The sequence below is a fragment of the Lissotriton helveticus genome, chromosome 5_1 (genome assembly GCF_964261635.1).
Source record: "Lissotriton helveticus chromosome 5_1, aLisHel1.1, whole genome shotgun sequence".
Lineage (NCBI taxonomy): Eukaryota > Metazoa > Chordata > Amphibia > Caudata > Salamandridae > Lissotriton > Lissotriton helveticus.
The window spans coordinates 668,229,870-668,252,229 of NC_136065.1; the positions used below are offsets into that span (position 1 = coordinate 668,229,870).

General features: G+C 39.9%; 1 protein-coding gene across 2 annotated transcripts in view; it reads right to left on the reverse strand.

Moving 5' to 3' along the window:
* The window catches only part of PALD1 (phosphatase domain containing paladin 1), a 975,161-nt gene that overhangs the window by 369,976 nt on the left and 582,825 nt on the right, over positions 1 to 22,360 (reverse strand). For both annotated transcript variants that reach the window (XM_078643067.1, XM_078643068.1), the window contains exon 11: positions 9,928 to 10,023. In XM_078643067.1, coding sequence (XP_078499193.1) covers positions 9,928 to 10,023 — 96 coding nt within the window. The remainder of the gene's footprint in view (positions 1 to 9,927; positions 10,024 to 22,360) is intronic.

A 22,360-nucleotide genomic window follows, 5' to 3' on the forward strand; every position in this document is an offset into this window, starting at 1 on the left:
TAAGAATTGGGCATGTCTTATTGCAGATCTTATATGTATTTGCCCACTTTTACTGTGGTGTTCTGTGTGGTATAAAGAGGACGTACATTTAAATAGGCTCAGACTGTAGGACTGTCTGAGTAATATGGGGTGGAAGAAGTTGAAATGAGAGTAACAAATGTGCTGAAAGATTAAGAAGATGCATAAACCTACAACATATTTCTAAAGTCTGTGTGGCATGAAAAACTAGAGGAGAGGAAGAAAGTCAGTAATTGGAATGAGTGGGTGAATGTGGGAGCGAGCAAGAAGAGGGACATCCTGATGATTTGAATTTTTTTAGAGAAGAATGTTTCAAAGAATGTGTGGTGAATATGATTCACACATTTTATACTGGGTGAAGATGTTTGATAGTGCATACTGCTTGATAGTTAGGATTGTGTTAAGAGATTGTGAAGAGATCAGAGTATGGGAAAAGGTGAACTTGGAAAAGCAAAACTAGAGGTCGTGAAGGTCAGTGAATATTTTAAAGTCTCAATAAGTCTGAAGACACAATTTCCACCATTTGTAAAGGTGCTATGAATGAAAGATCTGATATCCAAAATTGTAGGTGTAATCAGGTGTTAAAAACTATGTAGGGGTGAAGACTCAGAATAGGAGGCATACAACACAGTGTTTCGGGTCACATTAAGGGCACAGCTGCAACGTTGTTTCCCGATGTCTAATCCCTTACAAACTCAGTATCTTTTTACAGTTTTGATCTATGTGTTGCACAAGACAAATAATAAGTGTCTATATATAGTGTTTAAATTGCGAAATGAACCATAATTCTTAAACTATCACATTTTAGAGGACTTCCAGCTTCCCAATACAGATTTAGTGACTTGCAGATTATATCCTGTGCCACATTTGAGCCTCCTAGTTAAGGTAACAGCAGAAAATGCCTTTGGTGTCACGGATGACACCCAAACCAATAGGACTTCTACAGAAACCTACCTGGGTTTCATTTCGAAGCTGCCATGGACATTGGTGTTGTGAAGGCAGCTTGTAGTTGAGGATTCTTGGTGAAATTTTTTTTATCATCTGTGATGCAGTGGGCAGCATCGGGAACCTCCTCTTTCAGGTTCACCATCGATGAATCTGGAAAGGGGATAGGGTCTGCTTGTAGCAAGGGCTGATTCCAAAACAAAGTTAAAGAGTTGAGGAATAACTGAGGAGAATGTTTGACATTGTTCAGCATTCCGTTCATCAATTACTCTTTTTGCATTTTGTCACCTAAGTGGATCGTCTGCCCAGACATGGGTCCTGTGCTCTCCATGTCACTGGAGTCAAGCTAGCCTGGCTGATACCCTGAAACCAGTCCCAGGATGCTTGAATCCAGTCCAGGGTGGACCTGGACTGGCAGTTCGGGCTGGACTGTTCCCATGGGAAGCAGGGTCAAGACTGATTTGCATATGGCGGGGTCGAAACTGGAATGACATGGTGAGGAAATATAGGATGGATTTAGAACAAATCTCTGTACTGGGGGTCAATGTTTGACATTGTTCAGCATTCCATCCATCAATTGCTCTTTTTGCACTAGTGGGCCTGCAGCACTGGTTGTTCCACCCATGAGTAGCCCAGTAAACATGTCTCTGACCTGCCACTGCAGTGTCTGCAGTTTTAAATCGCCATTTCGATCTGGCAAGTGCACCCACTTACCAGGCTCTAACCCTCCCTTTTACTACATGTAAGTCACCTCTAAAGTAGGCCCACAGCATCCCCGTGGGCAGGATGCAGTGCATTTAAAAGGTAGGACATGTACTGGTGTGTTTTACATGTCCAAATGGTGAAAATACTGCTAATTTAATTTTCCTCTATTGCAAGGGCCACCTCTCCCATAGGATAACATGGGAATTACCTTAAAATATGTTTAGTATAATTTCCCATTGGAGGAAGTGAGAGATTTGAAGTTTGGTGTCTCTGAACTCACAATTTAAAAATACATCTTTTGGCGAAGTTTTTTTAAATTGCGTGTTTGGGCTTTTTCTTGCTTAATCACTCTGTGCCTCTGCCTGTCTGTAAAATACATGTCTGGGTTGGCTGACAGTTGGGCTCTTGTGCATTCACTCTACACCAGAGGTCTTCAAACTTTTTGATGCCGATACCCCCTTGTAAAACCTTTTTAGGCGTAAGGACCCCCCTCCGACAAAAGTTTCTAGAAACTGGTACTCCTCATCATCAACAACTATCGACAACCATAAAAGCGCCTGTTAGACCTCATCACATCCATCCATTATTCATCCACCCACACTTTCACACATCCTTCCATCCTTCATCCATTCACCCTTTCATCCTTCCATCCATACATCCATCCTTCATCCATCCACCCTTTCATCCTTCCATCCATACATCCATCCTTTACCCATCCACCCTTCCATCCATCCATCCTTCATCCACCCACCTTTTCACACATCCATCCATCATTCATCCATGTAACCTTTTATCTATCCATACATCCATCCTTCATCCATCCACCCTTCCATCCATCCATCCATCAATCCACCCATCATTCATCCACCCACTCTTTCATCCATACATCCATCCTTCATCCATCCACCCTTCCATCCATCCATCAATCCACCCATCATTCATCCACCCACCTTTTCACACATCCATCCATCATTCATCCATGCAACCTTTTATCAATCCATACATCCATCCTTCATCCATCCACCCTTTCATCCTTCCATCCATCCACCCATCATTCATCCCACCCACCTTTTCACACATCCATCCATCATTCATCCATGCAACCTTTTATCTATCCATACATCCATCCTTCATCCATCCACCCTTTCATCCATACATCCATCCTTCATCCACCCACCCTTCCATCCATCCATCAATCAATCCACCCATCATTCATCCACCCAACTTTTCACACATCCATACATCCATCCTTCATCCATCCACCCACCTTTTCACACGTCCATCCATCATTCATCCATGCAACCTTTTATCTATCCATATATTCATCCTTCATCCATCCACCCTTTCATCCATACATCCATCCTTCATCCATCCACCCTTCCATCCATCCATCAATCCACCCATCATTCATCTGCCCACCTTTTCACACATCCATCCATCCATCATTCATCCATGCAACCTTTTATCAATCCATACATACATCCTTCATCCAGCCACCCTTTCATCCTTCCATCCATACATCCATCCACCCTTTCATCCATATATCCATCCTTCATCCACCTCCCCTTCATCCATCCATCCATCCATCCACCCATCATTCATCCCCCCACCTTCTCACACATCCACCCATGCATCATTCATCCATGGAACCTTTTATCCATCCATACATCCATCCTTCATCCGTCCACCCTTTCATGCATCCACCCTTTCATCCATCCATCCACCCACCAATCTTCCACCCACCTTTTCTGTGCCTCTCTCGTGGGGCGGGGGCAGTATCTCTCTGCGTCTTCTTCCTTCTTCCTCTCTCATGGGAGGACATCTCTGTGCCTCCCTGCTGGGGGCGAGGGGGAGGGCAGACAGGGTGTAACAACATCTCACAGTGAAGAACAGTGCCCGGTATGAGGGTTCAGGGGACTTGAACCAATGATTTATGGGACGTGTTGGAGGGGGGGGGAGAGGACCTTTCACATGCAATTACTGGCGGGACCCACAGCTCCAGGCATGCAACGTCCACTGAACTCAAAGGGCTACAGCCTCCTCCCCCAGTCACCCCACCCTGCTCCCCCTTGTGTATGTGAGCCCGGCTGAAACAGCTTGGACAATAAAGCCACACCCGAGTACTTCACAGGTCTTTAAAAGACCTTTTACTTGTTAATGAGGCTTTGATGTTTTTCCACCCCTCGATGTGAATTAGGCCTCCACCCTGAGCACCCTCAATCAGCCCGACTGCCACTAAGGCAAACCACACGTTTCAAGCAACTGCTCTGACAGAATCTGCGACCCCCTTCCGAGGACTCCACGACCCCCCTGGGGGTCGCGCCCCACAGATTGAAGACCACTGCTCTACACCTTCACACAAAGGGAGCTGAGGGGGTGGCACTGACACCTGAATAGGGTTGTGCCTGTCCTAACACAAAGCTGCCTACTACCCTGTAGAGTGTCTGCAGCCAGGTCAGGGAAAGGCAGAGTCGTATGCAGTACAAAGACTTTCCTTTGAAGTTTGTCTACTTTTCTGAAATTAAAAAGAAACTGGAGTCACATCTTTCTCCTAGTTCGATCACTGCCCTTTTTGGCAGAGTAGAGTCGAGTGAAGATGTGACCTTAGGCCAAAGTCAGTTTATCTTCATTGCAACTTTAATTGCAAGATTATTTATTTTAGCAAATTGGAAGTCCAAGGTGGTCGCAACGATTTCTCAGTGGATTTTAAAAATGCAGAGAGTCTATAAGCGGGAATCCATTTATGCAAAAATGGTAGGCTCCTTTGCTTAACTTGAAAGAATCTGGCGGTTTTGGAGTTAAATTGTTCCTATATCCTCTATATGTTTGTGTACTACATATTTTGTTTAGATGTTCTATTTTTATTTTATTTATTTAGTTATTTATGAGGTATGGTATGGCACCCCTTGCCAAAGCACTCCCTCTCCCCTTTTTGGGGAAGGATCCAGTATGTAGGCCTTGGAGTCTCAGAGACCCCTCCGAGAGCGTCCACTGCGTAAAGGGTGCCTCTCGCAATAGAGATAGGGAAGGGATACCACTTCCCCTGGGATCACAGCTTACTGGACTTTGGACGTTGCCTTGACTCGTCTACCGGTTTGTGTCCCCATCACCTTTCCCCTCCTCTCCCTATGCTGTGTCTCTCACCCTCCCCTCCTCTTTCCCACCTTCATTATCTGTCTACTTCCCCATCTCCAACCCTCCTCCCCTGAATCTCTCACCTTGCCTTCTTTTCCCCTTACGTATTTGTGCTTATTGTTTATCTCGACCTTACAAGTAACTATGTTGCCATGCTCTAAGAACTGTGTAACCTTTGTAACGATGTAACCTGTAATTTTTATCCGATGCTCATGTAAAGCGCTCTGATACCTCCGGGTCTAGCCAGCGCTATATAAAACTTTTAAAATAAATAAATAAATGTATTTCTCTCTTCTCCTAAAATGAAATACAAACTACAAATGTTTTATATGTGTAATGGAACTTATGCAGGTTACCTTCTTGTATTTTGTAATTTAGTATTGGGTAAAATTTTATACTTTTGCTACAACAATAAAATAAAGTAAAAAAATAAAAATTAAAAAAAGCTGTAGATCAGCATGTCTCTGTATTTAATATTACAAGACAGACCTCACTTTAACGGCCATAAATATCAAACCTAGTAACATCATCAAGTCCTGGTGAAGTCAATGTCACGAAGGTGATAATACCCATTAAAACTCTCAAGGTAGGAAGTAGACGAATTAACCACTAACTGACCTATGTGACCATGACGAGAGAATTCAAACACTTGAAAGCTTGACTGATTTCACCCCATCTCCTTTCCAGAAGCCATACATTCAGACATCATACGCATATGGACTATAGGTGTTTTGCGCAAAAACGATTCCCTGTTTTGTTGTTTTAATGAATTGGTATCCCATTAAGAAATGTGTATTTTGTTATAGCACATTTGTTTCTTTTTAGGAATTTGATGACAATCCCAAGCATTTTATACTTGCACATACATAGGTAATCGTCAGTCACTTAATAAATGTGTAAAAAAGTTCATTATATAAACCAAAGGCTGAAACTTGAAACTTTGAGTCTATTGTAACCCAACTTCCAGTATATGCCAATTATCATGTGTTAATGTACAACGTTGAGAAGGAAATTGCATTTGATGCACTAGCAATGTATTAAATCACCTGTTTATTGTGTAATTCTGTCTTTATAACCATACCTGTTGTCTTCTGAAACCATTAGTACTGTCATCTTGCACCTAACATTGTGCCCCTTTTTATAATGGTGACAGGCATCTCCCACTAAGGCATCTACTTTTAGTAAACAAGTATTCCCAGAGTGCGTCCACAGCTAGGACACTGACTTACCTTCTGGGTAGTCATCAGTGGCTATTCAGAGTGTGCGTCCTCGTGTTGCTGTACCATATGATTGCTTTTTTGGGAGCTAGTTCTAGCACTTTCCTAGAGCATTCTATTTTTTGTGTTTTATATAAATGGAACACATTCTTCTATGCAGACGCAGGAATGAGAGCGCAGTGGGGAGTGTTTGCACAAGACAACAATTTCCGATAGGCGATAATGGTAAAATGGTAACCTCCAGATACAATAGATATTCCCAGGGCAAATTTCATTTTTGGTCGAGTTCAGGAACTGTCAAATGGAGTTCCTATAAAAGGCGAGTAACTTTTCAATCCATCTTCATCATGCCACACTCCCACTCACGTTTAATTTTTCCCATGTTCTATATTTTGACTTATAGTTGTCTTTAATTATTTAATGGTATTGAGATTTTGCTGTGAAGTTTTTTAAGCTTTATTACCTCTCCTTAAAGGTTTTGTTTTATTTTAGCTGCATCATTCTTTGAAGAAATTTCTGGATAACACCTTTTTTTATGATCTCACTTCGCTGTAATAGAGAGTTAACAGAGTGGATTGTGAAGATGATCACCTTCATTATCCTTCAAGCATCTGCCTGGGTACTGTAAGATCCCAAATCAGGTTGGCATTTAAAATTTTGGTCCAATCTCTTCTCTTTCAAGCTGGACGACCGTCATCAGAAATTACCAGAATCCTTTATGGAAAATATATTTGTGCCTAAAAGCATACTTATTTTTTTTCAGTTGTGGAAAATAAATGTATGTGAACCTGAGATTGCCTACTTGAGAAGACTGACACCACAAGTTCTACAGTCAACGCAATGATGTTGTGCTAAGAGATATCTTGCCCATGCATAAGGAAAATGTCTCTAAAAGAGCCACCATCTTCACCTATGTTTGCACTCAATCTGTCTACACGCTACAAGTGGAAATACTAGGATCATGTACAGCTGCTAGACCCTCTGTCTCTTCCGCAAAGTCTGGAATCGAATTGTGGCACTCAAAGTACTGCTGCAACAAATACATAATTCATTCCTGCGCCCTTTAAAATAGTGAAAGAAAAATGATGAAACTATAAGCGTGAGAAATACAGTGTGTGATCAGCAATTATGTTGATCCAAGGCCTGCACTACAAGGAAAAAAAAGTCAGTCACTCCTTTCATTTTATGGCAACTAAATTCTTGTCATGTACTATGGTGCTGAAGGTTATCTAGGAAAAGGAATTAACTTCATTATAGTTCAGTATGTGAGGGGAACACGACAGTGCAGCTTCCTACAAACTTACAAACTACCTACAAAAAACCTACAAACTTAGAACGCCTCAGACTTGTGCTGAAGATGACATAAGACAACTTGTTTAAACTTTACTTTTTGCCTGCACCTTCACTAAGCAAGTATATTTTGATATTTTGGGGCTGACCTTATACCGGACATAACCTAGGCAACGGCAACCAGAAGTAATCGGGTCTTATGCCTGATGGGTTCATCCCTCGGTACAAATTCTTTGTTTATGTTTTTGGGCAACTATCCAAAAGGAAATTTTAGGACCATCAATTTGCAGGTCATGTCACGGGAAAGAGGAGCTTGGGATAGTATTACTAGGTGAGATCAATTTAGCTTATTCTGTAATGAGGAATCTTTTTTTTCAGATTCTCTTTCAATCAATTAATGTGATTTCACAACCCAGATTGTTTAGCTTTCAGTAGTTAGATTGTGGGTGCAGAAGTTGATACATTAAGAGTACTGCTGACCAGTAATAACGTAAGTAATATGTTCAAAGATTTAAAGCATTATAGAAATGATTATAAATTAAAAAACTTTTGAAATCTGCAAGAAACAAAAAGAGCTAATTATGGTTTACATGAGCTGAAGTCGGATCAGTTTATGTATAAAGGAAAGTTTAATAGAGTTTTTAAATAAAATTACTTTTTAATCTGAGCTCTAATAATGAAGAAATAGATATTCATGAAGAGATAATTGTTTTGACAAATAGGGCACCACTGACAGTGGTTGACAAGTGAAAGCATTTTCTGTACAGCGCTTTTTCATAATTCAGACATTAGACTTAGAGTTCCGCAGTAAATGAAACAGTATCTTGGAAAATAACTTCAGAACTGAAAATATGACGCACGTCCCACTTATCTCTAAAATCAAAAACTGAATTACTAACTGCATCAGTCCAAAAACAGTTTGGTGGTTTCCTACCAAAAAGAAGAAATGGCTGTGAAACTATGAGTGAGGAGCATGACCAGTACTTCATAAAGTAGTAAACGGGTTCTGACATCGTTGGCCCACGTGAGGAGTCTTAGGAGTAAATAGAAAGAACCTCAATTTTACAAACTTTAATTGAAGAAAAGAAAGAAAGTGGATTTAAATCTGTCAGATAGGGGAATGATGTGATAAGGTCACATGGGTCGGTTGAGTAACTGTTAAATGGAGGAGCTGAATTATTCTACACAATGGTTTCCAAAACTTCACTGCATTACAGTAATTAGAGTGAATCGTGGACTTAATAATACACAACAGAGTCTTAGCAGTCTATTAATTCTGCACAAGACAAAGAATAAAAAAATCAAAATTAAAAAAAGTAAAATAATGCAATAGTTTAAATTTTACCTGATTTGTGGAAAAAGTGATTCATTTCCTCTTGCTAGGTACCTGCCAAGTGTCCTAGAACAAGAGCTCAGGCGCTTCTTTTCAATGTGTAAGATATGAAATTGTTCTTTGAAGTACACAGACTAAAAAAATGTCAAGGGTTTGACTGTTGAACAATCTTGACAACTAACAATCAACTGAACATAAATACTGGTGACTTATTGCTTTTTTATAGGGCTGCTGTATAGCAACAGCTTATTAACTTCCGGTTACTTCGAGACACTTAGATCTCGGGAAATACTAACCAAGGCAAAGACTAGAGATGACCACACAGTTGGAACAGACATATGTTTCAAGAGGCTCTCCATCTAGGTGCGAGTTTAGGCGAGGTGAATTATTGCCTGCTGACCACAGTTAATTTTGGTGAGATCTTGTAACTTAAGTATTTGTGTCTTCAGCTCTTTCTTGAAGGATCTGAGGCTCATGAGGGGGGGGGGGAGGGAGATGTAGCCTGACGGCCTGAGACGCCTACTTTGAAACTGGGAACCAGGTTAAAGTCCGTCCTGGTGTTGGCACAACATCTTGTTATTTTGAGCACATTACTTAATCTCCCCATGTCTGAAAAAAAATCTGACATTGTTTGATGTAATCTGATGCTTATGTAAGGCACTCTGATGACATAGTTTGCACTATATATCACTGCAAACACACAAAATAAAATAGAAGGAATTTCTTAGAAGCTTTAAGGGACCAATTTGTGCTACAGAAACGGTCTTATTCATTCTGTTCCGATTGAGGCATGTCTCGTAAGGATACATTTATAAATCTGGCGGAATTTGCGTAATCGCGTTACGCAAATCTCTGCAATGCTTTTTTACTGTTCGCAATCGCTGTTTGCGTGCTCGGGGAGAAATATCTCGTGAACACGCATTTGAGAACGCAACCCAGCAAAAAAGTTCACGAAGTTGCGGAATGCAGAACTTTGGCCAATTTCGTGTTCTCCACTACGCGAAATTACCCAAATTCCGCGAGCGGAACGGAATTAACCGCCCAGGCCTAGTTAAAACCCACCATCAAAGTCAAACCCAGAAAACAAATACCAGGTTTTCTTTGTTGCAATCATCGTATTCACTTACTGGCAGCAGTCTCTCCTCCTTAAAGCATTTATTTTCTCAAATACTGGTTTCACGATAAAACTTCAATGTTTTCTCACAATAGCATTCATGATAATTCTTAGAACGCATCTCACTGCAGGTGCAATTAATAAAATGGTGGTGTAAGAACGTCATTTACCTGTTCGTGAAGGTAGTAATTAAAGGCAATCAGGTAAAAATAGCGCTCCAAGCTCTGCATTGTCCTTTGAAGAAAATACTCTTTGGTGCTATTTCCCTGAAATAAAAAGAACGCCACAAATTATATTGATTTAAAAAGAAACGTTGTCCTCCTCTTTAAGAAATATAATTTGACTTTTAGATTCTAAATTGGTACATGTTTATTTCACCAGAAAGCAGATAACGCTATGTATGCAACGTGCTGAGCAAACTCGGATCACCTGGGATTTTCCTAGAAAACACACATTTCTATATTAACATAATTAACTCTCACGCAGTCTGACCTATTTCACTCCAGTTAAGCTGTAAAAGATTTCCTAGAAAACAATGTTGCTAAGCATGAAAGCTAGGAAAATATATTCTACTTGTGGTCAAGGACTCAGCACTGCAGTAGTAAACGTACAAGTTGTTTGGTGTATTTACAGTTCTGAGCCCTGAAATGGCTCACTCCCCTTTCCATCTGTTGTAATACAAAGAAGGAATAGTCTGCCACCTAAAGAAACATTAGCTGGAGGGGAGTTATACTACCACATCAGCAAGAAAGAGGAGAGGATGGCAAAACGTCAATTTGTCTAGGGTACGAGAAGAAGTTGCACCAGCTACACTTACAGGGAGGATGAAATTAGCGCAATGTCTGTTAGACGCAATATGATATCGCTCCAAAACCTCAAGACCCAAGAAATGTGTAAATTATGGTTAGATATACAAACATAATTTTGAATTGCTACACACATGATTTTGCCAATGGCATCATAAATACCTTCCTTATCACTAGGTCCCTGCCAACTCATAGCCAAGCCACATTCACAAAGGCCTTCTCTTATGAAAACTGAACCCATCTCCCTACTAAAACCTTGATTAATATTTACTGAATAAGGAAATCTTACAAACCTACTGTAGGAGTAGTTCAGGTTCTACTCCCGCCAACACTTGACCAATACCAGTAAATAAGAATTTGGTCTAAAATTGGCCGTGTCATTCATGACAACACCTTCACAACCGCTCTTTCATGCTGTCATGAGACCACACCCTCTAACCACAATGGTGGACAATACCACAATATGCCGCTCGGCAGTTATAGAACGGTGACAGAGCATGACTCGTTTTTTTAAGTTACACTTATGCCTCACCCACACAGATTGGGAGAAAAATGAGAAATTCTGATTTGAGACTTTTCATATTGGATTATAATGATCTTGTGTCCGAAAGCAATAGTGCCAGTGGTTCAACAAGCTTTGTGAAGGCAATAACTCAGGAAAATGCTAGATGAATAAGTAAGCCAACTGAGTCTCATAACAGCTCTATGTGCTAGCTTCCATCATTTTATCCGTATAATTAATCTTTCTTGCCTTTTCCAGTTCCTTCTGGGGCTGCAATGCTTCCTGCAACAAACCTGGTCTTCTTAAAATCCTCACTTCCTCCACTTTCTTTCTGCCGTTCTACACATCTCCCATTGCTGACAAATGGACAAACTAAACCAGGGTTTAAACTAGCCTATCCAGTAGACTGGCTGTTTCAGACAGAGGCACTATCATCACTGATTCTCTATACTGTACACTTAAGTCCTGAATCGAAGTACTCAGCATGTAAGTGCCTGGTTGCATGGTGGTTTGCGCTATATAATCCTCCTCAGTGACTGCCATTCTTGACTAGAGTGGTCTACATTCTAGCTCTGCCATTTACTCACTTAAATAAAATATATTTTCGGATCTTGTGACAACCACTCTGCCGGCTAAAAATAAGGAAATTTAAGGTTTAAGAGTCCTCTCCTGTATCAGATCTGTAGCACAACTACTGTACATCTTACCACCCAGTCTGGTTGAGGCCATTCAGTGTCTGTAGCCTGTAAGAGTTGTTTTTCCTGTGGGTTACCATATGAGTCTGAATCTAGAGTCTGAATGACCCTGCTTCAAGATTTGAGCCCTAGACTGCAATTCTCTGTAAGCAGTGAGGGTCTGAGAGTCCTGTGAATGTGGTAGATGAGGGACAAGGTTTGCATGTGGGTGAGGGGGGGGTCTTTTAAGTCACCTGCAGGACCCCCCACACAGTTTTTCTAAGCCACTGGCTATTACACAAGACAACAATATAAAAGCTGTGTTCTACAGATGAATTAAGAGCATAATTCATAGGTATGATTACTTCCCACTGTAAAGGGATTTGTAACTAATAATTTTATAGGCACTTTAAACAAAACACATAACATGTTCACTTCGATCTTTTGATGCCATATTGAGGATTTGTACGTTTCTGTGGTTAAGTATAAACCACATGACCTTTACTCTTATGGCAGATGGTAAAGTTTGTTAAGAGTCTGACAGTACTCTCCTAAGAGTACTGAAGGCATAATACTATATAGCAAATAAAGTACTCATGATGCCATTTCCATATGTATTTTTGTATGTCTATATATACTGCAAAAAAGCACACTTTTTTAATGAGAAATTGTCACCCACGAGCATCATGATCAGTGTAACTGGCACCTACAACCAGTGGCAGATGTTACCGGGCAGCAGTAGTGGGGAGGGAAAGCAGGGGGAGTTACAAAAAGAAGATCACTTATGGGCCGGATTGCTAGCCTGCCACCGCCTCTCCTCCGTCCTCTTCCTTCTGGGTGAACCGGAAGCAGGAATCACCCAGGCTCCCTTAGGCCAATCACAATGCTGCTGTCATCATGATAGCAGCGTTGTGATTGGACAGAGCACCGTGGTTCGGTGCTTACGCAGGGACTGTGAGCCGTGGCATGTTCTCCACAAAGGCTCTACAATGCAGCGATGGAGAACATGGAAAGTGCTCATGATTGTATGGCTGGTCCAAGAAGGCTGGCCAAACCCTCATGCACACTTAGAGAGTGCCTCCACTCCTCCCCACTGCTCTGCCCAGTCCCGCCCCGCCCCACCCCACCCCACCCCATAAAACTGCCTCAGCAAGGAAAATTACAAAGATAATAACATTGTAGTATTATCATTTTATTTCTCCTTTTTTGCAGTGCTGAAAAGCAGTGAGGAGACGCTCCTCCGCCTTAGTGGAGGAGCCGCCACTGCCTACAACACATATCATGACCAGTCGACATGAAAGTTATTCCAAAAGTGCCACTTTAATTCCCTTTTCAAGATAAACTTGGCCTCATTTGCTGGGAAGCCGAGCAGATGGCTCTACAAAGAATACCTCTGACAGAGCATAGATTGCACCATGCCACCTGTAAAGATGCTTGCTCATTGATCTTCCAAATATGGCACCTCAAAGTGTTGTTCAGTCCCAAGGAATAAATCAAGCTCAGTGGATGTCTCCCTGAAGTACAGTGGAGAAAAAGTACACTCAGTTAAATATCAGAGTACACGGCCGGAGATTCAGGCAACAGCAAAATGATGTGTCTGTGTCCAAGATGGGGAAACCGGCCTGGGATCTAAAATCGAACTATTTACATGTTTGAAATGTTGAACACTTTCTAAACAGCCTGAATTGCATCATCAGATGCCTTGACATGGTTTGCATTTTAATTCCGGTGTAAGGAGTGTAATTTGCCTTCTGTGATTCGTCATTTACACTAGAGTCTATTCACTGAAACTGAAATGTTTACTGATGGGTAATGGTGTGTGCCTTCTACTTAAAAGTATGCAAGTATCATTTCAAGAAGGCTTCAAGTCTATAACACGAAAAGGATATGCATTATTAATACGGGCAGCATAAAAAGCATGCTTGTTGTGCAGCTGGTGAATGGATGATGGTTCTTCCACGATACACCACATATTTTGTAGCAGCCACTGAATTGTCCACAGGAAGTAAATGTTGCAAGATCATATACAACTGACATTATTACTCATTGTTAAAAAAACCATCTTTTATGAAATAGTTAAAACACATATTGCGTCGAAGAATAAATATATAAACATAGAAGACCTCTGGAGATGCAAATTTGGGTGAAGATACAAACCAGGCAGAGCTGAAATGGAAACCAGTAAGATTCAAGAAAAGCATGGGGGGCAAGGTCAAGTTATGAGTTTCCATAGAACAAACATAGTGTGTTGTGGGATATGGGAGCTATGGGTTACATTGTACCAGCATCCAATGGAAAATCCTAATCAAATTCATTCCCTAGGCAAAAGCGCTAACGAAAAATCTTTATATTGCCCCATCATAGTCCTACAATGATTTCTTCATTTTCCACAGTTTCTTAATCCCTCAGGTTGCTTTCGTAAACTTATCGCAGTCTTTTAGTGCTTTACGAGCTATGCCTACATTTAGGTTTTATATCAACATCTCATAGTTTAGTGCTGTGACTGAAACGTCTTTTCCAACGTCTGGGTACATTTTAGCCATCACGTTAAGTCAAACACAGGTGTATACAGCGGGACTGATTTACACTGTTTAAACGTTCCGGCAAGTTATAATCCACTTCCAAGAAGCGGTTTAGTGCTGTTGTAGAGGCCATAGCATGCTCTACTCAGACAAGGTGGTGGCAGAAACAGGACTCGTCCTATCGGAATAGAGTTTCCCCTTTCTTTCCATTAAATATCCAATTTGTCATAGGAACAAGATTACAAAACACAATTACTACTGTATTTCAGGCTCTGCGAGGAAATGGCCAACCCTATTATTAGTGTACAAGACAACATCCTCTGCAGTGTATATAAATACATTTTTGTGGTTGAGGATTTGCTTAATTCATAGTCAAAAAGTATGCTTATCAATTTCTGAAAACTCCATTCAATCGCAGGGTGCTGCACGTACCCTGCTTTCATTGTCAACTGCATCACAAACACTCAACTTTGAAAAAACTGTGGCCTTGATTTGTCAGTGTAGATAGGCTGTTAGTTAACTACACTGAGCAGCATCCACAAAGGAACATGCCTAACTTATAGACAAGTACCTCAAACCTGTTACAAACATTGGAACATAACAGGCAAAGAAGCGGAAACCCACACTCGAACTCAAATACTTAAAATGGGCACGGGTCGACACCTAGTTAGTAAAGCGTTGCAGAAACACACCATGGACTCCCTAATTGGCGTTCTGGAAATCTGGAAAATGGACCTCAGTAGGATGCTACACGACTCGGAGTGAACAGCTCAGTAGGGTGCTACACGAATCGGAGTGGACTACCCCAAAAAAAAATCTGGGAATACCTGTTTCAAGAAACATTCAGTTATCCATCTTGCACAGGGCCGAGCTCACACCAGACAAACTTAATAAAATATTCCTAGATGCTAATATCTGCTTCACACGCTGCTAGTCCCTCAAGCGAACCTTTGGCACATGGTGTGGTCCATAGCAAGCTGCTGACAGGTTGTACCGAAAAGGCTTACCAATATTACTAACTGTAATAACCTTAATATGCAGAAGGCCTGCTTATGGGCCTTTACAAGCGCACCAAGCATTACAAAGTAGCAGCTAGGTCGGTTGACCTTGCTTTGCGTTACCTGAGCATACCTTCACACTAAAATGGCATGCATGCTAGTCTGCCCCATCTTTAGTGTTGTAGCACAATACGCTAATGCTCTGGGTCGAAGCAGAGAGCACAGCACTAAGAGCAGAAGAGATGATAGGCCTTCAGAGGCGTCCTATTTCCATTGAGTGGGGTGCCTTGCTGATACACCTCAAACACAAGGAGATGATGGACGGAGTGCTGAAACTTTTCAGACACTCAGCCCCAGTCACAGATCTGGGTTGAATCCATCATCGTTCTTTAGCTCATTTTGCCACCCCAGTTCAGACACAGCTATATGCAAATCAGTCTTGACCCTGTGCATCATGGAAACAGTCCAGCCCGAACTGCCAAGCCAAGGAATTAAAAATATTTTATGAGCTCATTGTCATTTCACACCAGGAATTTGTAGAGAATTAGCAAAAATGGTCCTCCTCTTACAATAACTTTGCGCCCGCTGGTTCTAAAGTTATGTGTATTAAAATCTGTAGAAGCAGATACTTAGCCGGCAAGTTACTAATTCCACTTTTTAAAAATCAGTCAGTAGCCTATAAACATTGCCAAGTCTACTGAAACATGTTTGTTGTAATTGTATTGGGTCTGACTTAAATTGTACAATGTATCACTCTATTTCTTGTATTGGTATAAGGATAGCTCAGCCTCATTTCTTGAAGTATTATCTCCACCTTTTTTGGTTGACCTGTAAAGGCCCTCGCCCCCAAGGATCTCCAACTCACTTTGAGAGTCTACTCTTACTTTTCAATTGTATATTGAATTTCTGTATCATCTATTCTTCAGGCCTACAGGGCTCACGAATCCACATCTGGGCAGTATGAGCCCTATGACTATTATACATATTATCTAAAAGATGGTGCCTATAAATCTAAAATGGTAAATTATGGTTAGTACAAACCTTCTGTGTCAACATTTCATGGTTCCTCTTTTTTTTTATTGGAAAAAAAGCAGCAACATCATCCTCATTTCAAAATACATAATTCATATTACTGATTCATATATATTATACCTAATACATATTATTTAATAAACTTAATTGGAACATCACACAGTTAATAATTCATGATAATGTTTATTCTAAGCAATTTAAAAAAATATTTAAGTACTTAGTAATAAAGCCTTTCAAAATGTCAGATAATCATGAATAATTATTCAGAAGATGTCTCCATATACATCTTTGGCCACATTTTAAAAACTTAACAATTGGATTATTAAAATATTACACACAGCAGCATTTAATTCATAGCTTCTTTACTCTAAACCAGACACCCTCTGCCAACTAGACCACATTTTGTTAAAAAGAACTACTCTCCATTCGCATAGAGAGACTCGTGGCTACACACTTTATCCATCTTTTCACAACAATGATTTGTGGTTGGTATTTTAATTGACTTCCAATTTACCAAAATTAATGATTTGGCAACCAAACCTATAAAACAAAGCTGATTTAATTAGGTAGGCAAATTATGAGCACTTGACTGGATGCCAAAAAGGGTTCCCATCGGATCCAGTGGAATCATTCTTTCCACCCATTTGCTTATTTCAGAAAAGATCCCGTCCAAAACTCTTTCAATTTGGGACAGGTGAATATCATATGAAGCCAATCGCCGGGCTGAGCTCTGCATCTAAAGCAAGAGGGATCGGTAGTGTGGTACAGTTTTTCAATTTTTGTGTGGGTATACTGGAGCATCCACTTACAATAGAAACTCATACGCTTAAAATTGGCTGCTCAGATAGCTTTTTTAATTATAATAATACCAATGTGCCTTTGTAATACTACAACCTGAAGTAGTACTTATGCTGTTAATGTGCTTCAATATAACTTTAAATCTTGAATGTTGATGCAGAAGTTTGTACCAGTTGCCGATTCCCCTGAGCTGTGCAACAAAAAAAAACTTGTCCTATTTTTCTCAGCCGTACCATTCGGCTCAACCGAATTACATGAGCTGACACGTTTAATTTCCGTATAGCTAAAAAAGATTGTTGGACTCAAGGATCTATATTCGCGAATATGTATTTGCCACGAGATAAAGCCATTATTTCGAAAAAAATTACCTAATATACGTAATACAATATTTACCCAACGTGTTAGTATAGAGGGTCCCAAGCTCAAACTTAAACCAACACGTTCCTCTAACTTCATCTGAGGGTGATAATATGGAATTCCACATTCTCGTCAAATATAACTGGTGTGTTATACCACTATTTGAGGTGTCTTATAACACATGCGTTTCTGTAGTCTTGGAATTGTAAAAAAGGAAGCCGGATCTATTTTTGCTGTTTTTACATAATACGTAGATATTAATTATCTCCAACAGCTATATTTTTTTCAACCAAGGTCAGCCAATTTATAAGAGGGGCCTGATAATAAGTTCTCAGTGAAGGAATGGATATCCTTCCCTCCTCTTGAGATAAAGAAAATACTGACAGCTTGGCCCTAGGTCGCTTTGACTTCCATATAAAAGACTGAATTTCGCCTTCTAAGGCTCCAAAAAAAACCTATGTTAGCACATTTGAAAAAGCAAACTTAAATAGTGGTAATAAATTCATTTTTATGAACAAGATGTGGCCAATGATTGTAAAAGAAAGTTTGTTCCAACGAATAAGTAATGCACAAACTTTCATTAATAAAGGAGCATAATTTAGTGCACATAAATCACTATATTTTGTAGTTACCTTAATCCCAAAATAGATAATCTGACGTGTAAAAATTAAAGCTTCAGATTGTACTTGATTAATTTGATAGCTACCTATGGCAGTGAACTCAGAAATCTTATTAAAAGCACGTTGAACGTTATCTTTATCTGCCTTTAAATATACAACCATATCGTCTGCAAGTAGCTTAAGTTTTGGCGCAGCCCTAAAAGGTGGTTTAATAGATTGTTCCGAACGAAGAACACATGCCAAAGGTTCTATAAATAGCGCAAACAATATGGGTGACATCAGGCTTCCCTGATAAGTACCACGACTAATATCTATGTCTCCCGCTGAAATATTATTAATCATTATAGTTGCCTTAGACCATGGTTATAATGTTCGTAACATCGACACAAAACTAGCTGGAAAAGCAAATTTGCAAAGTATTGCAAAACGTTTTTCCCACTCCACCAAATCAAATGCTTTCTCAGCACCTAGCCTAATGGCAGTGGCTTTAATTTTCTCCACTGAAAAATAATCTATAGCTTGTATTAAATACATTTTGTTTGAAGTTATCAATCTCCTCGGGAGAAAGTCATTCTGATCTCGATGAACAATATTTTGTGCTACAGCTGCAACCCTATTGGCCATAATTTTGGTAAACTGCTTATAATCGGTTAAGGAAACAAATGGGGCAGTACGAGTTTGGATCAAGTTCCGGCTTCTCCTCTTTTTTGCAAGCTGATTATTATGGCCTCTGAGAATGAACTGGGGACACCACATCCTTGCAAAATCTGATTAAATAAACAAACTTAAAAAAGGTGCTAACTGTTAAGAAAATGTTTTATAAAAACCAGCCGGCTAACCGTCTCGACCACAAGCTTTGCCATTGGGAAGGGATTTAATAGTTTGTTGTTCCTCCAATAAAGTTATGGCCAATGCAACTGAATCCACCTGAGCTTCTGATAGGGTTGGGACTTCAATGCCCGCCAGCCATTGTTATATCATCTCCTCTGAGCTTCCTATCCCCCGGTTTAAATTTTAACATAATGTTGATAAAAAATCTGGGCTACTTCTGAGGGGAGGGTTTTATTATTCTGCACATAATCTTTTATTCTTCTGATACAATTGCAATTATTTCTAGCTTTTGCAGACCAAGCCAGAAACCTACTCACAAATTCACTTTCTTCATACCTTTGCTGTAGGTATGAAGAAAGGTTCAGTTTCCTTTGCAAAGAAGAATTCACGTAGCTTCTGCTTAGCTTCTTTCATTAGTCCCATCGTCCTTTCGGATCGAGAGGTGGTATATGCCACAATGGCCTTATCTACCGCTTTGCTCAAAATATCCCTTTGCATTTCCTCCTTCTGTCTAGTAGCGGCAGAAAATGTAATTGCTAGTCCCCTAAAAAATGCTTTTAGTGCTTCCCAAACTGCAAAGTCTGATGCTGAATCATATTAAACTTTAAAAAATCCTCCAGATTACTTGTCGTCCATTCAACCCAATAATCTTCTAATAATAATGCCTTATTAAAGCTACATCTGTCTCTCTGAGAACCAGATGGGTCCAATGGAATAAATAGACTGATCAATGCATGGTTTGAAAATAGGTTATTACCAATGCTTGCCACCTCACTTGCTAAAATATATGATGTCAGAAAGTAATCTATGCGCGGTGCTGTAAAATTGCATTTAGAATAGCATGTATATTCTCGTAAGGCATCGTTCTGTGACCGGAAGGGATCTGTAAGGGTAAAATCTTAAATAAAAATGTGCAAGGCCCTATAGATTTAAGTTTGTTTTGTAGCTTATTCAGGCGTGTTGTATCCATTGCTAAATTTTGAATTAAATAAAAATCCCCACCCATTTTAATATAGCCTGTTTACTTTTGCAAAAGTGAATGTATTCCTCTAAGGCTGCCGGTGAATAATCAATGGCGCCATAGTAACTTATCAAATTATAAATTTACCGTTTAATTTGTAATTTAACAAAAATCCACCTAGCCATTGGATCTCTAACTACTTACAAAACTTCTGATTGAACTGACTCCATTATCAATATAGCCACCCCCCCCTGATCGATGCATGCACTGAAGCAAATAATGCATATTGAATCGACGAGGGAAGCCAAGGTTGTACATTCTGATTTTTCAAAGTGTCTCCTGTAACATTATTATATCTGACTGTAAAGATCTAAACCAAGCTAGCATTCCCTGGGTCTTTAATCTATTATTTAGCCCATTCACATTATGGTTCTTCTTCTGTTACTTCTTGTATCACTCTGCTTTGAGTGGGGAAGTTATAATATTATTGACGCTTTTCTATGAAGGCCTGTACTGATCATTAAATGCACACTTTCATGTTATAGGTCCCTTGCCCACAATTTGAACATGTATAACTGAGTAAACAGCCATTTAACGCTATAATAATTTAATATTAGGTCAGAAACCCGTTAAATAAATAGTGGGCAAATTAGCAGGAGACTGAAGAAAAGAAGTCCTCCTTTTCATTGTAATAAGTCCACAAATCGAATTCGCCTCGTCTTCCTATACTCTCCCCTCAAGACAGTAGCACAGATGCTGCAGAGGCAGTGGAGCCCAAGACACTGAGTGGGCGGGCCCCAGTACTCCAATTGTAGCCTTTTTTGCCATAAAACCAGCAGATGGCGTGCATTCACCTTGCTTGAATTAGGGACATGCTACTCTCACTACGCCACTGCCTGGAGAAGCTTCTCCAGAACGGATGTAATGCAGAAACCATCAGGCTCACACTCACCAACTTACGTCAACACTCCCCTGACAGTTACATCAACATATCTGTAGTTAAAGTTAATTCCATGCCCTCACAAAGTGCTATCCTGGAAAGCATACAACATTCCTTTCGAATAAACACTCCATAAAAGTCATGGACCTCGCGCAGTCATCTCAGAATGACACTCTCCCTGGAAAATCACTGAACTTCGCAAACATGGTTTACACAAAATCAATCCTGTTTATGACTTCCACCAGCACAGGTGCCGATACAGTCCAGGAGCTCGGCTGCCTCTTTTTGCCTGGCTCCCGGTTCACATCCAACGAAACAGCAGGAAAGAAATCCGTGCTGCCTGTTTTCAATAATGGGAAGTCTAATATGAATCAACAATCTCTACTTGTGGTGCAAAATGTTCTCAAATTATTCTTTCTCAGTTGAAATGTGTTGTTTTCACAAAAATAAAAAAAAATATATATAAATATATATATATATATATATATATATATATATATTCACTGAAAAAACCATAGGTTATAGACCATATATAGTTAGGAATTAGCATTTACAAAACCTTGAAAATTCACTGAAAAAACCATAGGTTATAGACCATATATAGTTAGGAATTAGCATTTAAAAAACCTTATTTTACTCACACAAAACCATTGAAATTCCATATATAGTTAGTTGTACTAACTATATATCGCGCACCCGCAATTCACTGCTGATCATGTCACATATTACATCATTCATGACATGGTCAGTGACATCACTGATGACATCACTGATGACATCTCAAATGACATCACTGATGACATCTCAAATGACATCACTGATGACATCACTGATGACAACATCCAGTGACTGTATTTTTCTGTAAAGTTAAAATATGTCTTGAGTGGATGTATAAGTGTCTGGATGAAGGATTTAGTAGGTGCATGACTGACTGTATGAGTGAGTGATTAAATGTGTCTCACTGAGTGCATGGGTTAGTGACTAAACTGTCTTAATTTGTGCATCATTATGTCTGTTGTTCTGTAAACTGCTGCATGTGTTGATCAGTAGCTATATGATTAACTATATGGGTTATTGATTGGTTGCCCAAGCATTTGTATGGGAGACTGAGTGTGTGCGTGGGTGGCTGGGAGGTGTATGACTCTCTGCATAGATGTGTGAGCAGTTGATTCACTAGATGTATGGGTTCAAAAGTGCATGTGGAAACAGCTGTATGGGCGGTTGACTGTGTGCATGAGTGTATTGGTGAGTGAATGGATATCTCAGTGCTACATGTCAAAGTAAGTACATATGTAAAATACAGTACATGTGAGAGTTGACATATATAAATAACTGTGCATAAGAGCCAGTGAATGTGTGAGTGGCTGTATGGATCATTGTGAACTTGTATCCAGGATTGTATAAGTGAGTAAATATGTTTTAGTATATGTTTGAATAAGTAAGGTGTGTATAACTGTATAGTTGACGAAATGGAGGTGTGATTGATTCTTTGCATGACTGACTAGGTGTGTGAGTAACTCCATGGATGAGTGACAGTCTGTGAGTGTATGTTTATACTGAGT